We start from the raw sequence: 18,401 nt of genomic DNA on the forward strand, positions 1-18,401 counted from the left end.
TTTGAGAAATATATCCTCCTTTGAGGCAATACCAGTGGCCCAGAATGTGAGATTTTAGCCTTGGCGAGCACTATTCCCCATTGTGACGGAGCACTTTTTGAAATTATAATGGCGGTCTCTTTGTTCTTTCATATATGGGAGAGAATGTTGCAGCCAGCTTAAATCCACTGACTGGAACAATTGCCACAAATCATTTTTGTCACTTAGATTTGTCACCATGTAGCTTTGTTTGAAATTGGCCATTTTTTTTGTTACCCTATTATCACTTCTTCTACTTCTAAAGTCTTATCACCATATAACTGCATACTCTGGCAATACGGAAAGAATCAAAACATATATAGTGGCCATGTTTGCATGTGTCTGTCCCCGGAAGGGTGGAATGTGATTTTACTGGATGTCTGCAGCTAATACTTTGAAGGATAAATTTTCATTTCTCATCTATTCTTCCCCATCTAGACTGTATCAGGATTAACTGTAATTCCAGTAAGTGCCTATTCAAAATTTTTAAATTTATTATTCCTCCATTATGAAGTATTTGAAAACTTTAGATTATATAACATGCCGCATATCATTTTTGCATAGTAGAATGACTTCCATGGGATAGGGAGGTACCTTGGGCAAAATGTCATGGATACAAAAAGAAACCATAACATAACCTCTGCCGTGGTCCCTCCACACCTCTAAATGATGCTTTAGAAAATTTTCAAGAATGTTGGCAGGGATTTTTGGAGTTTCAAATCAATTTTGAAAGGAAAAAGATTTTACTATTAATATCATGCAGCAGTGGCCGTGGTGGCACAATGGTTAGAATGCAGTACTGTAGACTACTTCTGCTGACTGCCGGCTTCCAGCAGTTTGATTCTCACTGGCTATTTGACTTCCTATTGCAACATACTTAAAAGCAAAACAACTACACAATCACTTCTAGATAAGCATTCAATAATTATTCTCCCAAATTAAGAGTATTCTCTGATTGCTTAAATGAAATGAAAACTTCAATGAATATATTTTAACAATATTAAGGGTTATATTTATGTATTGGTTTCTTTTTGATCCTACGGTATATTGTTTTTATTATATGTCTTGCATCATTTTTACTGGGTAAACTGATAATAAGTTTTTAATCTTTCTGATATTATTTGGATTAAGATTCTATGTTCTGAAAGAGGATTGTGGACTGTGATTTTATTTTGAGTCTGTGGATCTCCCAAACATTCTATAGTAAGTACAATAGATTTTATTTTTCCTTTTGGGGAAGGATGTTAAATGTTGCAGCTTTTACATAGTCAGTGTTCATTAATATACAAATAAATGACCAAGGACATGACAAATTTAAACCTAATTATATCAATTTCAATGGAAGAATTTTAAAAGTGATTTTACCAATTCCACTCATAATAAAATTGAAAGATTCTAATCTTAACTAGATAATGCTTTCCATCAAACATTGTAACACAATTGCATCAAACTTATTGTAACACAATTCAGTGTTACTTAGTAGATTTAAGGAGAGGGAAAAGGAGTGCTTATTGAATCTGCCAATGGTACTCTGGATTTTTGCTTTGGAATACTCAAAATCTAATTTTTCTTATTCAAAAGAAAAATCAAATATTTGCACAATTCTCCTCCAGTTGCCTTCTTGTAATGAGTAAACTGTGAATTATAATTTTTTATGATACTTCCACAAGCAAACAAAAAAACAAATGACTAACTGGAATACTAGCAAGAAAAAAGTCTTCGTTCCAAATATTTTTTGACAGAAGTTCTTTGACTTCTGGTATAATTGCTAACACCAATCAGTATTTTAAGGAAAAATACATTTTGAAAACATGAATAGTGATACTTAAAATGAAATTCTGGAACTAAAATTAAAATACAATTTCAAAGTAGTTATTTCTTTGTTTTTATCTCAGAACTGTATATGCATGTGGGGATCAGGCTAATCTCTTCCTTAATGGCTCTTAAAATCTTATTAAAAACTGAGCTTTTCTGGATACCATTCCAATACTTCTCACTTACGCCATCATTAACATTTTTATTTTTACTGTTATAGGTATGTGGTTCTTAATTTTAAAAATGTACTCTAATTATCTTTTTTGTTTGTAATTAAATTATACTGTGGATTTTTAAAAATCATTTCATATGTTGTAAATCAATCATAAGAGTGAAGTGGGATAAAAATGTAATTAATAAATAAATACATCATTTAAGAAGGAACATAATGTTAATCTTAAGACTAAAAGGAAACATAGTTTGCCATGGACACAGTAAATAACTTTGGTAGTTCATGGCCAGTCTGTTGGAATGTATTATTATATTCCTTGTGAGCTATTATGTTCTTCCTTCCCATGGAAGGAAGAAATTGTTCAGAAGGTATCTTTAGAAAACAAAACTGTGTATGGTTGTTGTTGTTGTTGTTATTGTTGAAGTTTATATGACTGTGATTGTGATACAGGTAGTCCTTGATTTTGAGCTGTGGTGGCGCAGTGGTTAGAGTTCAGTACTGCAGGCTAGTTCTGCTGACTGCTGGCTGACTGCGATTTGGCAGTTCGAATCTCACCAGGCTCAAGGTTGACTCAGCCTTCCATCCTTCCGAGGTCAGTAAAATGAGGACCCAGATTGTTGGGGGCAATATGCTGACTCTGTAAACTGCTTAGAGAGGGCTGTAAAAGCACTGTGAAGTGCTATATAAGTCTAAGTGCTACTGCTATTGATTTACAACCATTTGTTCAGCAACCCCATGTGGCACATAACATCTACAACAGGGAGAGTCAGAAATGCATGAGCCACTTGCTTAATGACCACAACCATGACTATAATTTTAAGCAGAATTGTGACCATAAATCAAGGATCCCCATCCCATACAATGTTTTATAGTGTGTATCACCTAGGTTATCGTTAAAGTATACATTTCAGCCATTAGTAATGGTCTGATTGGTACACAATTAGAATACAAAGCTTTCATGCAGATGGACCATTTCACATGAATAATATGTTAAGGGAAAGAGTGCGAAATACTTCCATGGTCAGATGTGTAATCCATGGTCAAACTGGGCATCACATCTGTTTTGTCGAAAATAGCACAGCTGACTCACCAAAAAAAATGTAAGAATGTTCCAGTTAATACATCATCTGAGGAAAATTTTGAAAGAAGGTAATATAAATCCTGTAACTGAACATAAAAAAATAATACTGTTGATTGCAGTTAATGGTCCAATATCTCTTTTTCAAATTTCTGATTTCTAACGTTTTATAAATTTAATCTGAAATAAAAAATTTACAAGTGTCCAAAATGCATATCCAACTTTCCAGAATAACTAATTTCAATTACAAAATTCCATACCTTAAACTTAAAATAAAACCTTTCAGTTTCTGATGTGATATTTTCATTCAATACTTTATGGCATTTTTCAAATGCTTTCATTTTAGCAAGCATTGAAAATTATGAACAGTAAAACATCATATTCATCCTTTTGGATAATTATTTGCTGTCAAATGTAAATTTATGTTAAATATATTTGTATTGGTGTGGGTCTAATACACACAGAACTATAAAATCTATAGTGTTATTTGATAATATTTGTATGGTTTATGTATATCTGCAGAAAATTTAATATCAACATTCAAAGTAATGGGAGAATTAATTTCCTTTTATGAAAGGGGAGTTTTAATTCTATACTCTGACTTTTTTATTTATACATTATTATATATTATATTATTATATATTATTATATAGTTACAGTATATCCTCTATTTCAATTGTACTTTACCACTAAAACCATTTAGCAATGATATGTGAACTAGAAAAAGTCATTATTCAAAAATGCAAGGTAAAAACAATAGAAAACCAGTTGAAAATTATAAATCTGGTACAGATATCAAAATTGTTCTTATAGAGACAGAGAAACACAGCTCCTGAATACTATGTATCAGACCTGCCACAAATTTAAACCTCTAAATTGAAAATAATCCTTGGTTCCATTTTCTGAGAAAGGTATATTTTTATTAGAGATCAAATGTATTGCAGTAGTGCATAGCTAGAACTGAGATTCACACACACCAAAATCCCTACATTAGATCTTCCCTTCCTTTCTTCCCCTTAACTATCTCTCATTTCAATTAAAATCTTGCAAGCTCTTTTACTAATGGTCAGCGGGCTCTGGTATGCTGCTCCCTCCTTCCAGCTGGGTGACCTTGCAGCAGTTTATCAGTTTCTCAAGAAGGCACAGCCTCTACTCTCAATTTCCCAAGCATTCTCCCCTTCATCTCCCTTCTCCATAGTTCATGGCAGACTGTCACAGCATATCGGTGATGCACAAGCAAGCATGAGGTGATAGCTGACACTATGTTCTAGACTAGAGCATGAAACAGGTTGCCTGTGATAATAGAAGGATATTCAGAAGATTCTCTCCTGTGATCTTAATGACTGAGCTGAGCTGATTTGTCCAAAGAGAAGTGGTCCCTCAGATATCCGGAACCAAGTTATTCAGACTTTTAAAGATTAATGACAGGATGTTAATAAGAGTTGGCTGGTAATAACAGTTGGCAACTATCACATTTCTTTCAGTAATTGTATCATTGGATCCTTGTACCTTACACTGGTGGGTAGTCTAAGTGCCATATTTTGTACCATTTGAAATTTCTGGACACTTTTCCATGGCAGGGAAAGGATCACATAGGGAAAAATAGATATAATCACAGAATTAGAGATCAGCATTTTCAATGACCAGGTATTATACAAATAAGAGGGAGAGAGTGGGGGGAGGGAAAGGGGAGGGTGAGGGGAAGGGAGGTAGATCTATATCTCTCTCTCACCTTCCTGGTGGTAGATATAGATATATCTACCACCAGACTTGGTAATGAGTAACATTTGTGGCATTGTTTAATGTTGTTGTTTAATGAGCATCAATACTGCAACAATGAATGTCTCTATTTTGTATGGCTAGACGAAGAACACTGGAAAAAACACTGATCCTTCTAGCTGCAGACTTCTTATTTGGGTGAACTGACATCATTTGTGAATTTAAGGAAAAAAGTAATACTGATAAAAAAAAAAAGAATGAATAGGAAGTAAAATGATAGCCACCTGGAGTGGGCTGTCATAGAGACGAATGAAAAAAATAAGCCAGTAGGTTTTTGCATCAGAAGAATTATAATATCCAACTGCTTGTGGATACTCTTTGAAGAATTATATATAAGACTGTCAAATAATGTGGGAGACAGCAATTTTTTTTCACCGTGTAACTTGGCATTTCTTCCATTTATATTGTAGCAGATAAAATTGTGATATAGTTGTAGCATTCATGCCACAAATGTAATATAAATGTGTACTCCTATTTTTGAGTGTTTTAATGGTGCAGAAAAAGCTCTTGATGTGACACTTTGATATATATTGTTGCTATGAAACTGAGAATCTTTTCTGTATGACAGGGCAGCTTTTCTACTTTTGTGTTATTATAAAGTGATAAATATCTAGTTTTAAAAAGTCAAACTTTGATCTTTCACTTGTTGCTTAGATTAGAACATGATCATATCTACAGTATGTGAGAATAAAGTTGTCTCAATCTCCAAAACCCATTGCTGAAATGTCATCATAAAGAACCCTAAATCATTTCCTAATTTCATCATGTCCACTGTGATTGCTTTTAATTTAGAAATAATATTATCAGATATTCCCTCTAATTATTTATGTCATTGTTTTTTACCTTTATCTTCCTATCCTTTATGACTGGAAGTATAGGACCCTCCCATTTTACTGTGACAAATTGTATAAAAGTTAAGTTTGGAATGAATATCTGGAATGAGATTGTCCACTGAATGAGCTTCAGGCCCTAGAGAAGATTTGATTTCAGCCCTTAAAAAAGCATGCTTGTTACTGCAGCATGTGGAAATTCAGAAATCAGTTAACTGTTGAATTAGACAGTTTGACAGTTCAATGATCAACTGCTGTTTCTTAATATCCGTTACTTCTTTTTTTTTAACAAAAATACAGAAAATAAAATGAAAGGTAGGCAAACTATTGTGGGAGGGTAATTTCCCAGCTTCTCAAAAGAGGTAGGCAGTCGTAGGTTTCAAAACTTTTTACTTCTGGTTCTGTGGGTGTGGCTTGGTGGGCGTGGTGTGGCTTGGTGGACGTGGCTTGGTGGCATGACAGGGGAAGGATGCTGCAAAATCTGCATTCCCACCCCACTCCAGGGGAAGGATACTGTAAAATCTGCATTTCCTCCCCAATCCAGGGGAAGGTTACTGCAAAATCCCCATTTCCTCCCGATCAGCTGGGACTTGGGAGGCAGAGAATAGGTGGGGGTGGGGGTGGGGCCAGTCAGAATTTTTTCTACCGGTTCTCTAAACTACTCAAAATTTCCACTACCGGTTCTCCAGAACTGGTCAGAACCTGCTGAAACCCACCTCTGGAGGCAGGGTAACTAAACACTGATAAATAATAGTATGCATTACAATTTGAAATAATTGATTATTTTCATTTCAGATAACTCATATCTATCTGCATGGAGCTATGTGCAAGAATGATTTCAGTACTTTTAGTTTGCTCCATGCTTTATTTATTGGGTTGCTGAATGTTAACTGCATTGGAGGAACTTGAAAATATGAAAATATAGCTCTTTGACTCTGTTTTCTGTTTTTTATTCCTAGGCAGATTGAAAGCCTGCCTGGAGGACTCATTAAGAGTGACAAAGCAGTTACCAATAGCAGCAAGGATTGCTTAATTACTCTTTTAAAATTCTTGATAAGCAGTTTTACTATTTTTTCTACATTCCATTAAAGTATGAGAAGCATATAGGTTACTTTAAGTATATATTAAAATTACAGCTTTTGAATTGTGACTTAAGCTTTTACAAACTAAACATTGGAACAGAATCATTTCTCCCCCCCCCTCCCGCCTCCACTCTTCCTCTCAAAAATTGTAAAAAAAAAAAAATATGAGAAGAAAAGAAAGTTTATTTATTTATTTATTTATTTATTTATTATATTTGTATACCGCCCTTCTCCCGAAGGACTCAGGGCGGTTCACAGCCAATAAAAAACACAATACCTAGAATACAAATTAAAAACTATATAAAAAACTGATTCAATAACGGCCTAAAAATTTAGATACAATTTAAAACCCCATTTAAAAACCCCAATTAAAACCCATAAATTTAAAAAAACTAACCCAGTCCTGCGCAGATGAATAAATGCATTTTAAGCTCGCGACGAAAGGTTCGGAGGTCCGGAAGTTGACGGAGTCCCGGGGGGAGTTCGTTCCAGAGGGCGGGAGCCCCCACAGAGAAGGCCCTTCCCCTGGGCGTCGCCAGACGACACTGTCACGCCGACGGCACCCTGAGGAGTCCCTCTCTGTGAGAGCGCACGGGTCGGTGGGAGGTATTCGGTAGCAGTAGGCGGTCCCGTAAATAGCCCGGCCCTATGCCATGGAGCGCTTTGAAGACGTTCACCAGAACCTTGAAGCGCACCCGGAAGGCCACAGGTAGCCAGTGCAGTCTGCGCAGGATAGGTGTCACGCGGGAGCCACGAGGGGCTCCCTCTATCACCCGCGCAGCCGCGTTCTGGACTAACTGAAGCCTCCGGATGCCCCTCAAGGGGAGCCCCATGTAGAGAGCATTGCAGTAATCCAGACGAGACGTCACGAGGGCGTGAGTGACTGTGCATAAGGCATCCCGGTCTAGAAAGGGGCGCAACTGGCGCACCAGGCGAACCTGGTGGAAAGCTCTCCTGGAGACGGCCGTCAGGTGGTCTTCAAAAGACAGCCGTTCATCCAGGAGAACGCCCAAGTTGCGCACCCTCTCCATTGGGGCCAATGACTCACTCCCAACAGTCAGCCGTGGACTCAACTGACTGTACCGGGATGCCGGCATCCACAGCCACTCCGTCTTGGAGGGATTGAGCTTGAGCCTGTTTCTCCCCATCCAGACCCGTACGGCTTCCAAACACCGGGACAGCACTTCGATAGCTTCATTGGGGTGGCCCGGTGTGGAAAAGTACAGCTGGGTGTCATCAGCGTACAGCTGGTACCTCACACCGAAGCCACTGATGATCTCACCCAGCGGCTTCATATAGATGTTGAACAGAAGGGGCGAGAGAATCGGCCCCTGCAGCACCGCACAAGTGAGGCGCCACGGGCCGACCTCTGCCCCCGTCAACACCGTCTGCGACGGTCGGAGAGATAGGAGGAGAACCACCGATAAGCGGTGCCTCTCACTCCCAGTCCCCCACCCGGCGCAGCAGGATACCATGGTCGATGGTATCAAAAGCCGCTGAGAGGTCTAATAGGACCAGGGCAGAGGAACAACCCCTATCCCTGGCCCTCCAGAGATCATCCACCAACGCGACCAAAGCCGTCTCAGTGCTGTAACCGGGCCGGAAGCCGGACTGGAACAGGTCTAGATAGACAGTTTCCTCCAGGTGGAGGGGAAACTGATATGCCACCATACTCTCTACAACCTTCGCGGCGGGTTGGAGACCGGACGATAATTACCTAAAATAGCCGGGTCCAGGAAGGCTTCTTGAGGAGGGGCCTCACCACCGCCTCTTTCAAGGCGGCGGGAAAGACTCCCTCCAACAAGGAAGCACTTGTAATCGCCTGGAGCCAGCCTCGTGTCACCTCCTGAGTGGCCAGCACCAGCCAGGAGGGGCACGGGTCCAGTAAACACGTGGTGGCATTCAGTCTACCCAGCAACCTGTCCATGTCCTCGGGAGCCACAGGGTCAAACTCATCCCAGACAATATCACCAAGACCGCCTCAGGCGCCCGTCCGAATCGCCACAATTTTGGTCCAGACCGTCCCGAAGCTGAACGATTTTATCGTATAGATAACCGTTAAACTCCTCAGCACGTCCCTGCAACGGGTCATCCCGCTCCCCCTGGTGAAGGAGGGAGCGGGTCACCCGAAACAGGGCAGCTGGGCGGTTATCTGCCGACGCAATGAGGGAGGAGGCGTAGCAACGCCTCGCTTCCCTCAGTGCCACTAGGTAGGTCCTAGTATAGGATCTAACTAGTGTCCGATCAGCCTCTGAGCGGCTGGACCTCCAAGAACTCTCTAGGCGTCTTCTCCGGCGTTTCATCCCCCTCAGCTCCTCGGAGAACCAAGGAGCCGGTTGGGATCTGCGCCGGGTCAGAGGCCGCAGAGGCACGACACGGTCTAAAGCCCCAGCCGCAGCCCGTTCCCAGGCTGCGGCTAGTTCCTCTGCCGTGCCGTGAGCCAGACCCTCAGGAAGTGGCCCAAGCTCCGTCCGGAACCTCTCCGGGTCCATCAGGCACCTGGGACGGTATCAACGTAATGGTTCCGTCTCCCTGCGGTGTTGGGTAGCGGTCAGAAGGTCTAGGCGAAGGAGCGAGTGATCTGACCATGACAAAGGTTCCGTGACTATATCTCTCAAGTCCAGATCCTTCAACCACCGACCAGAGATAAAAATCAGGTCCAGTGTGCCTCCCCCGATGTGAGTGGGGCCATCCACTACTTGAGTCAGGTCCAGGGCCGTCATGGAAGCCATGAACTCCCGAGCTACTGTCGATGACGAGCCGGCAGATGGCAAGTTAAAGTCCCCCATGACTAAAAGTCTGGGGGTCTCCACTGCCACCCCAGCAAGCACCTCCAGGAGCTCGGGCAGGGCGGCTGTCACGCAGCAAGGAGCCAGGTACGTGACCAGCAAGCCCATCTGACACCTATGACCCCACCTCACAAAGAGGGATTCACACCCGGCAATCTGAGGTACGGTGGTCTCCCTCGGCTCTAGACTCTCTTTAATAACAACCGCCACCCCCCCACCCCTACCCTGGGCCCTCGGCTGATGGAATGCACGGAAACCCGGTGGGCACATCTCGACCAGGGGCACGCCCCCTTCAGTGCCCAACCAGGTCTCCGTGCGCCTTTAATATCCGCGGCACCCCCCTGAATCAGATCATGTATTAGGGGGGCCTTATTGGCCACGGACCGTGCGTTGCATAACATCAGACGAAGGCCCAGGCTCTGAGGGTCTTGACCATCTGGGGAACGGGAGAAGGGAGGGGGATCGGGGCGCGCGATCGCCTGCAGACATCGAGCGCGCGCCCCCCCAGAACGATACGGTCCCCCCCTTCCGCCATATCTGCCCCTCCCACTTACCGTGCAAATGGAACCACCTCACCAAAAGAAACGCAATCCCCCATAACCTCCGAACCCATTACAGAACCGCCACGAGCACGCGCAAGGACTGGCTCCCCACCCGGCGGGCTACTCCCAATACCCGCCCTAACCTCCCACCCCCTCCCGACGGGTTCTCTCCCCTACCCGTCGAATCCCTCCCCCCACTCCCAACCCTTAAAATCCCCATTAAAACTCCCCTTAAAAAATCTCTTAAAACAGCTAATTAAAAAGCCCCTAAGCCTCCTATTTTTAGCATGCCACCTCTCGGGGCTCCAAAGCCCGTCCTCAAGGTGGGCCCTCGATAGTATGGAGGGCCAAACCCGCGAGAGAGGGGCATCTCGCAGGGCAAGAAGGTCAGCCGCTGTAAACGTTCGCAAATAAATAAAGTTTCTCATTGAAACTTTAAGAATAGGTGGTAAGAGTCATAATCACTTTGTCCAATGCAGAAAACAAAGATCCAATTTTATCTGACAATCCAAACAACAAATTAATCTTGATTAGTTATTTGTAAAAAAAAATAGGGAATAATAATAATAACAACAACAAAAACAAGACTTGCTAAGTGGACAAAATGCCAAGTCCAATCTAAAGATCTTGCTGACTTGGCAACCAATCCCCCATAACCTCCGAACCCATTACAGAACCGCCACGAGCACGCTGCAAGGACTGGCTCCCCATCCGGCGGGCTACTCCCAATACCCGCCCTAACCTCCCACCCCCTCCCGACGGGTTCTCTCCCTACCTGTCGAATCCCTCCCCCCCCTCCCAACCCTTAAAATCCCCATTAAAACTCCCCTTAAAAAATCTCTTAAAACAGCTAATTAAAAGGCCCCTAAGCCTCCTATTTTTAGCATGCCACCTCTCGGGGCTCCAAAGCCCGTCCTCAAGGTGGGCCCTCGATAGTATGGAGGGCCAAACCCGCGAGAGAGGGGCATCTCGCAGGGCAAGAAGGTCAGCCGCTGTAAACGTTCGCAAATAAATAAAGTTTCTCATTGAAACTTTAAGAATAGGTGGTAAGAGTCATAATCACTTTGTCCAATGCAGAAAACAAAGATCCAATTTTATCTGACAATCCAAACAACAAATTAATCTTGATTAGTTATTTGTAAAAAAAAATAGGGAATAATAATAATAACAACAACAAAAACAAGACTTGCTAGGTGGACAAAATGCCAAGTCCAATCTAAAGATCTTGCTGACTTGGCAACCAATCCCCATAATAATAATTGCTATGGAGAAAATGTCCTTGTTAAATGAGGGATCAGCGGTTGGGTGTAACAAAATATATTTAGTAGCATGCACAAACTACACAAAGAACCCAAACAAAGTAAAGTTATAGATTATATATGCTTGGTACATAGGAAGGTTAAAAAAAATACTGTTCCTTACATCTTTTATAAGAGATTGGAGATAATCTTTTTAAGGTGCACTCTTCAACCCTATAAAGATACAATCTTGCTAGATACCATCAACATGTTTATTTATTTATTATTTATTTATTTATTTATCAAACTTCTATACCGCCCTTCTCCCGAAGGACTCAGGGCGGTATTCAGCCTTCATTTAAAACAATTAATATACATATTAAAATAACAATTAAAAAACTTATTCAATAAAAGGCCAAATTAAAACCGTCAATTGACCATAAAAATACCCAATAAAATTACCATTAAAAGTTTAAAATTTAAATTTAAAATTTAAAAATCAGGCCAGTCCCGCTTGTATAAATAAATAAGTTTTCAGTTCCCGGCGGAAGGTCCGAAGGTCAGGCAATTGGCGTAAACCGGGGGAAAGTTCGTTCCAGAGAGTAGGTGCTCCCACAGAGAAGGACCTTCCCCTGGGGGCCGCCAGCCGACACTGCTTGGCGGACGGCACCCTGAGAAGACCCTCTCTGTGAGAGCGTACGGGTCGGTGGGAGGCATGTGGAAACAGCAGGCGGTCCCGTAAGTACCCGGGCCCTAAGCCATGGAGCGCTTTGAAGGTGGTAACCAAAACCTTGAAGCGCACCCAGAAGACCACAGGTAGCCAGTGCAGACTGCGCAGGAGTGGTGTTACCCGGGAGCAACGCGGTGCTCCCTCAATCACCCGCGCAGCTGCATTCTGGACTAACTGCAGTCTCCGGGTACACTTCAGGGGTAGCCCCATGTAGAGAGCATTGCAATAATCCAGTCGAGAAGTGACGAGAGCATGAGTGACCGTGCATAAGGCATCCCGGTCAAGAAAGGGGCGCAACTGGCGGACCAGGCGGACCTGGTAAAAAGCTCTCCTGGAGACGGCCGTCAAGTGATCTTCAAACAACAGCCATTCATCCAGGAGAATGCCCAAGTTGTGCACCCTTTCCGTTGGGGCCAATGACTCACCCCCAACAGTCAGCCGCGGTTCTTTAAACAACAATGCAGGGGTGAAATGCTCCAGGTTTGGACCGGATCAGGCGATCCGGTAGCGATGGCAGTGGGTGGTTCAGAGAACCAGTAGCAAAAACCCCTCCCCCCCACCGCCAATGCCCACCCAATCTCTCACTTGCCTGCTTGCCGCTTCTTTCCGGCTCACTCGCTTTGCCCGCCTGAATGGTAGGAATAGGTTGTAAAAAATACTTTTAAAAGGTAAAAAAAAGACTCTAACAATCACAGCTGAGCCACACGAGCGTTAGAGCCTTTTTTTTATTATTAAAAACATTTTTTACAACCTATTAAGCTGAATAGGTTGTAAAAAAATGCTTTTAAAACAAACAAAAAAAAAAAAAGATCAAACACCACTGTTGATCACCCTCCTTCCCATGCATTGTTCTACTTACCCCATGCCTCCTTTTGGCATACACTGTGCCTGCACATGTGCATCTCTCATTTAGTGTGTGGTGTGCATGTGTGTGTGCAGCACACATTTGGTGTGCAGTGCACATGCACATTTGGCGTGCAGCATGCATGTGCAGTCAGCGAACAGGTAATAAACTGGTTCAAATTTCACCACTGCAACAATGTGTATAGTATCTGCACACTTCTTCCCTTCCTACTGTTATAGAAAACGTACGTCTTAAAGTGAGGAGACAAGACCACGAAGGATTTGAGAAACAAGAATTAATTTATTATTTGCGCAAATAGGACACAGACCCCCACTCACATGGAAAACAAAGGTCTGAGCCTCGAGCAAAGCTTAAGCATAATCTTTTATATTTTTGGTTACAGACATTGCCATAAGAAAAAAGAAGTTATCCTAATTGGTTGAAACAAACAAAAGCCCATATATGGTCTACTCTTATCATACACCTTCTGGATACACGTGTTACTCCCGATGCCCCCTCTTTGCCACATAGTTACTGGAACAGGTTACAAAGAACAGTTTGTAGAAATATTTCTGCACTTTCCCGAAAGCTTGCAACACCACATACCTGCCCAATGGTATACTTCTGCTTTTATGTGACATGTCGACTTCTATTTCTAATACATCTTGTTATAATCCTAACAAATAAACATAAAGCACTTGTATTATAAAGCATTGGCGTCCTGCTTCACTACCATACCATTCACATGTAAAGAAGGGCAGTTGTATGGTTTTCATTATCTGTGTCTCTCAAGGTCACAACACTAGCTTTTATTTATTAATGTTCTGCTTTAGATCATAAATGGCCTTTTTCAAAATAATGTAGGGAATAAATGTAGAACAGAATGAATTAAACCTCCACAAATTGTAGTTATTATAATAGTAATATATAAGGGAAAATGTTCTATAAAGAGAGGAAAAATGAGAAAAATTAAAAACACATTTTGCATTTTCTGAACTAATTTGTTTTCAGATATTCCACTTCTCAAAAGTTTTGTGACACGTTTATATTGGAAAAAAAAACATGCATGAAATAATCATTCATGAAATAATAAGAAAATAATAAGAAATAGTCATGAAATAATAAGAAAATTGTTTCATAAAGGATTTTCCTCTGTCAAAGTTTGGCTAACTGTGCTAAGCCAACTAAAATAATATAATAAAAAGGACCAGATTATGTTAAATAATAACATATTTGGATGCTTCTCCACACACTAATATCCTGCAAAAAGAAAACCAAAGTTCTCGTTCCCTCTCTCTCTCTCTCTCTCTCTCTCCCCCTCTCTCCCCTCCCTCCCTCCCTCTCTGTCTCTGACACACACACACACACACACACATACAAACACACACCTTAAAGTCACTCATGTATGAAGAAAAAGGCAAAGGTGTGACTTCTCCATTTACAAGATGTTATTCTTCATCTGTCAATAAATTTAACACAATATCTATCTATCTATCTATCTATTTCCGGCCCGGTTACAGCACGGAGACGGCTTTGGTCGCGTTGGTGGATGATCTCTGGAGGGCCAGGGATAGGGGTTGCTCCTCTGCCCTGGTCCTATTAGACCTCTCAGCGGCTTTCGATACCATCGACCATGGTATCCTGCTGCGCCGGTTGGAGGGATTGGGAGTGGGAGGCACCGTCTATCGGTGGTTCTCCTCCTATCTCTCCGACCGGTCGCAGTCTGTGTTGACAGGGGGGCAGAGGTCGGCTCCGAGGCGCCTCACTTGTGGGGTGCCGCAGGGGTCGATCCTCTCGCCCCTTCTGTTTAACATCTACATGAAGCCGCTGGGTGAGATCATCAGTGGTTTCGGTGTGAAGTACCAGCTGTATGCGGATGACACCCAGCTGTACTTTTCTACACCGGACCACCCCAACGAAGCTATCGAAGTGCTGTCCCGGTGTCTGGAGGCCGTACGGGTCTGGATGGGGAGAAACAGGCTCAAGCTCAATCCCGCCAAGACAGAGTGGCTGTGGATGCCGGCATCCCGGTACAGTCAGCTTAATCCGCGGCTGACCATCGGTGGCGAGTCATTGGCCCCGATGGAGAGGGTCCGCAACTTAGGCGTCCTCCTGGATGAACGGCTGTCTCTAGAAGACCATTTGACGGCCGTCTCCAGGAGAGCGTTCTACCAGGTTCGCCTGGTACGCCAGTTGCGCCCCTTTCTGGACCGGGATGCCCTATGCACGGTCACCCACGCACTCGTGACGTCTCGCCTGGATTACTGCAATGCTCTCTACATGGGGCTCCCCTTGAAGGGCATCCGGAGGCTGCAGTTAGTCCAGAATGCAGCTGCGCGGGTGATAGATGGAGCCCCTCGTGGCTCCCGTATAACACCCATCCTGCGCAGACTGCACTGGCTACCTGTGGCCTTCCGGGTGCGCTTCAAGGTTTTGGTGACCACCTTTAAAGCGCTCCATGGCATTGGGCCGGGTTATTTACGGGACCGCCTTCTGCTACCGAATACCTCTCACCGACCCGTGCGCTCTCACAGAGAGGGTCTCCTCAGGGTGCCGTCAGCGAGGCAATGTCGTCTGGCGACGCCCAGGGGAAGGGCCTTCTCTGTGGGGGCTCCCACCCTTTGGAACGAACTACCCCCCGGACTCCGTCAGCTTCCGGACCTTCGGACCTTCCGCCGCGGGCTTAAAACATATTTATTTAATTGTGCAGGACTGAGCTAGATTTTAAATTTATGGGTTTTAATTAGGTTTTATCTGTATATTTTAATTAACGGGCTTTAAAATAAGTTTTTTAAATTGTTTTTATTCTGTATTTATGTGTTTTTAAGTGCCTGTGAACCGCCCTGAGTCCTTCGGGAGATAGGGCGGTATATAAATATGAATAATAATAATAATAATAATAATTATCTATCTATCTATCTATCTATCTATCTATCTATCTATCTATCTATCTATCTATCTATCTATCTATATATCTTGGATACAAGGTTTATTTTGGGGGCATTTATTATATGAATTTATATCTCCCACAAAAAATTTACTTATTTAAGTAGATGTGAGCTTGATCTTTATGTACTACAGAGAGGGGGGAAGAGGGAGAGAGAGGGAGAATCAGAGGTGGGTTTCAGCAGGTTCTGACCAGTTCTGGAGAAGCAGTAGTGGAAATTTTGAGTAGTTTGAAGAACCGGTGGTAAAAATTCTGACTGGTCCCACCCCATCTATTCTCTGCTTCCCAAGTCCGAGCTGATCGGGAGGAAATGGGGACTTTACAGTATCCTTCCCCCGGGGTGGGGTGGGAATGGAGATTTTACAGTATCCTTCCCATGCCAAGCCCACCAAGCCACACCCACAGAACCGGTAGTAAAAAAATTTGAAACCCACCACTGAAGAGAATGTGTACAATTTTAAAAATAATGCTGTTTGACTAAATATATCCTTCTCACATGCAAAGGGATAAAAATAGAATTGAAATTTAAAGACTATATTTTTTTAATTGTTTGTTATATAAACACTTTTCTTCTGGATTAAAGAATCCAGATATCCAGTGTTATTTTTTCCAGCAGAGGTTATCTAGAAATCAATAACTTTAGAGGAAACATATTTTTATATACAGTATATCCATTGTGTAATATTTTGATATTTTCCCAAGGGTTTAAGGTAAATAAGCCAACTAAAGGCACCTTGGCGAAATAGGAGGAATAGAAGTCTTAACATGCAGTGCAATGCAATACAATACAATACATAATAAAAATTTAATTATTGGGAGTTTAACATATGTAGCTCAATGTAAACAGCTAATCTTTGTCATTAATTGGGTTAAATTGCTTTATACAGCAAATATATCTCCAGATTTTAACTAACAAAAATATTGGCATACATTTTCCATCAGTTTAAGATAAGAGATCTGTTGCTCCATACCTTGAAATTAACTCTCTGCAACTATTCAGTCAGGATGTGATTAAGGACTGAGGTAGGAAGAACTTTTGTTTCTTTCCAATTTCAAGCAAACTAATCTAGTTAAAGCTTTTTAACAAAATAAGCCAACTACAACACAACTATTCCATTGCATTTTGCAGGTCTCTCAATTATATGACATAGTTCTGCAATGTCTAGTTGTACAAAAACACATAGCTTAGAAATTACTCACATTTGCATGGACAAGTTGCATCTCCCCTCCCAAATTTAGGTATAGAAGATATTGTCGGTCTAATTGCAAAATATACATATCTAGGTGAAAATTGGTACAAAGCGTCATACAGTTTTTCATTCAAAAAAACCGCATAAATGTTTTTTTATGAATTTCATTTATTTTTAAAATGATAGAAAATGGTGTGGTACAAACTTGGGCTGAAAAAGAATAATACTTTTAGACAATGAAAAATAGACATTTTCCCATTCCTGTGCATTAACTTCTGTTCATTGTTAGGTTTCTTTGTTTAAGGAAAGCATTTAAGGGCAAGATTAACAGCAAGTGTAATATCAGCAACTAGTAGACATACACACAATCCTAAATTGCATTAACAGAGGGATTCAATCAAGATCAAATGAGGTACAGATACCATTCTATAAAGCCTTAGTAAGACAACAACTAGAATATTGCATCCAGTTTTGATTACCATACTATAAAAAAGATGTTGAGACTCTAGAAAAAGTGCAGAGGAGAGCAACCAGGATGATTAGGGGACTGGAGAATAAAACATATGAAAAACGATCACATGAACTGGGCATGGCTAGTCTAGTGAAGAGAAGGACCAGGGGAGGCATGATAGCTGTCTTCCAATACTTGAAGGACTGCCACAGAGAGGAGGGGGTCAAGCTGTTTTCCAAAGCACCTGAAGACCAGACAAGGAATAATGGATGGAAACTGAACAAGGAGAGATTCAACCTGGAAATAAGGATAAGTTTTCTGACAGTGAGAACAATCAACCAATGGAATAGCTTGCCTTTGGAAATTGTGGGCGCTTCATTACTTGAGACTTTCAAGAAAAGATTGGACTGCCATTTGTCAGAAATGGTATAGGGACTAGATGACCTATTAGGTCCCTTCCAATTCTCTTAATCTGTTGAATACAGAGCTCACGTTAACTAATTTGCACATGAAGCAGGATGCAAGCATATTTCATCCAGTTCCTTACAATCAGAAATAAATGGGGATAAATTAAAGTTCCAGGAATCTATTAATGAAATTAATCTTATTTATTCTATGTAGACAAAATGTCTTTCGATCAAAGTCAGGCTCTACAAGAGACATACTTGTGAATTCGTTATATTTGGAAATTCCTTACTTTGGGGACCCAACGGATAAATACTGAAGTGTGACACCCAGATGGATTGACAACCAGAGGGTAGATTCCTATAGGAGAGTTCATAGGGAGAGACAATTCTGCAAAAAGACCAACATGCTATTCATTTTTAATCCTATTGGATATAGTCTATAAACTTATGTTTATGAATTCTTAAATTTTTTCCCAAACAAACAAAATA

General features: G+C 41.8%; 1 protein-coding gene across 3 annotated transcripts in view; it reads left to right on the forward strand.

Moving 5' to 3' along the window:
• NRXN1 (neurexin 1) overlaps positions 1 to 18,401 on the forward strand; it is a 1,023,581-nt gene that overhangs the window by 435,136 nt on the left and 570,044 nt on the right. The window contains exon 10 of one of the 3 annotated variants that reach the window (XM_058164969.1): positions 457 to 483. The exons of the other annotated variants lie outside the window; for them this stretch is intronic. Coding sequence (XP_058020952.1) covers positions 457 to 483 — 27 coding nt within the window. The remainder of the gene's footprint in view (positions 1 to 456; positions 484 to 18,401) is intronic. 3 annotated transcript variants of the gene reach the window in all.

Source organism: Ahaetulla prasina, chromosome 1 (assembly GCF_028640845.1).
Source record: "Ahaetulla prasina isolate Xishuangbanna chromosome 1, ASM2864084v1, whole genome shotgun sequence".
NCBI classification, from domain to species: Eukaryota; Metazoa; Chordata; class Lepidosauria; order Squamata; family Colubridae; genus Ahaetulla; species Ahaetulla prasina.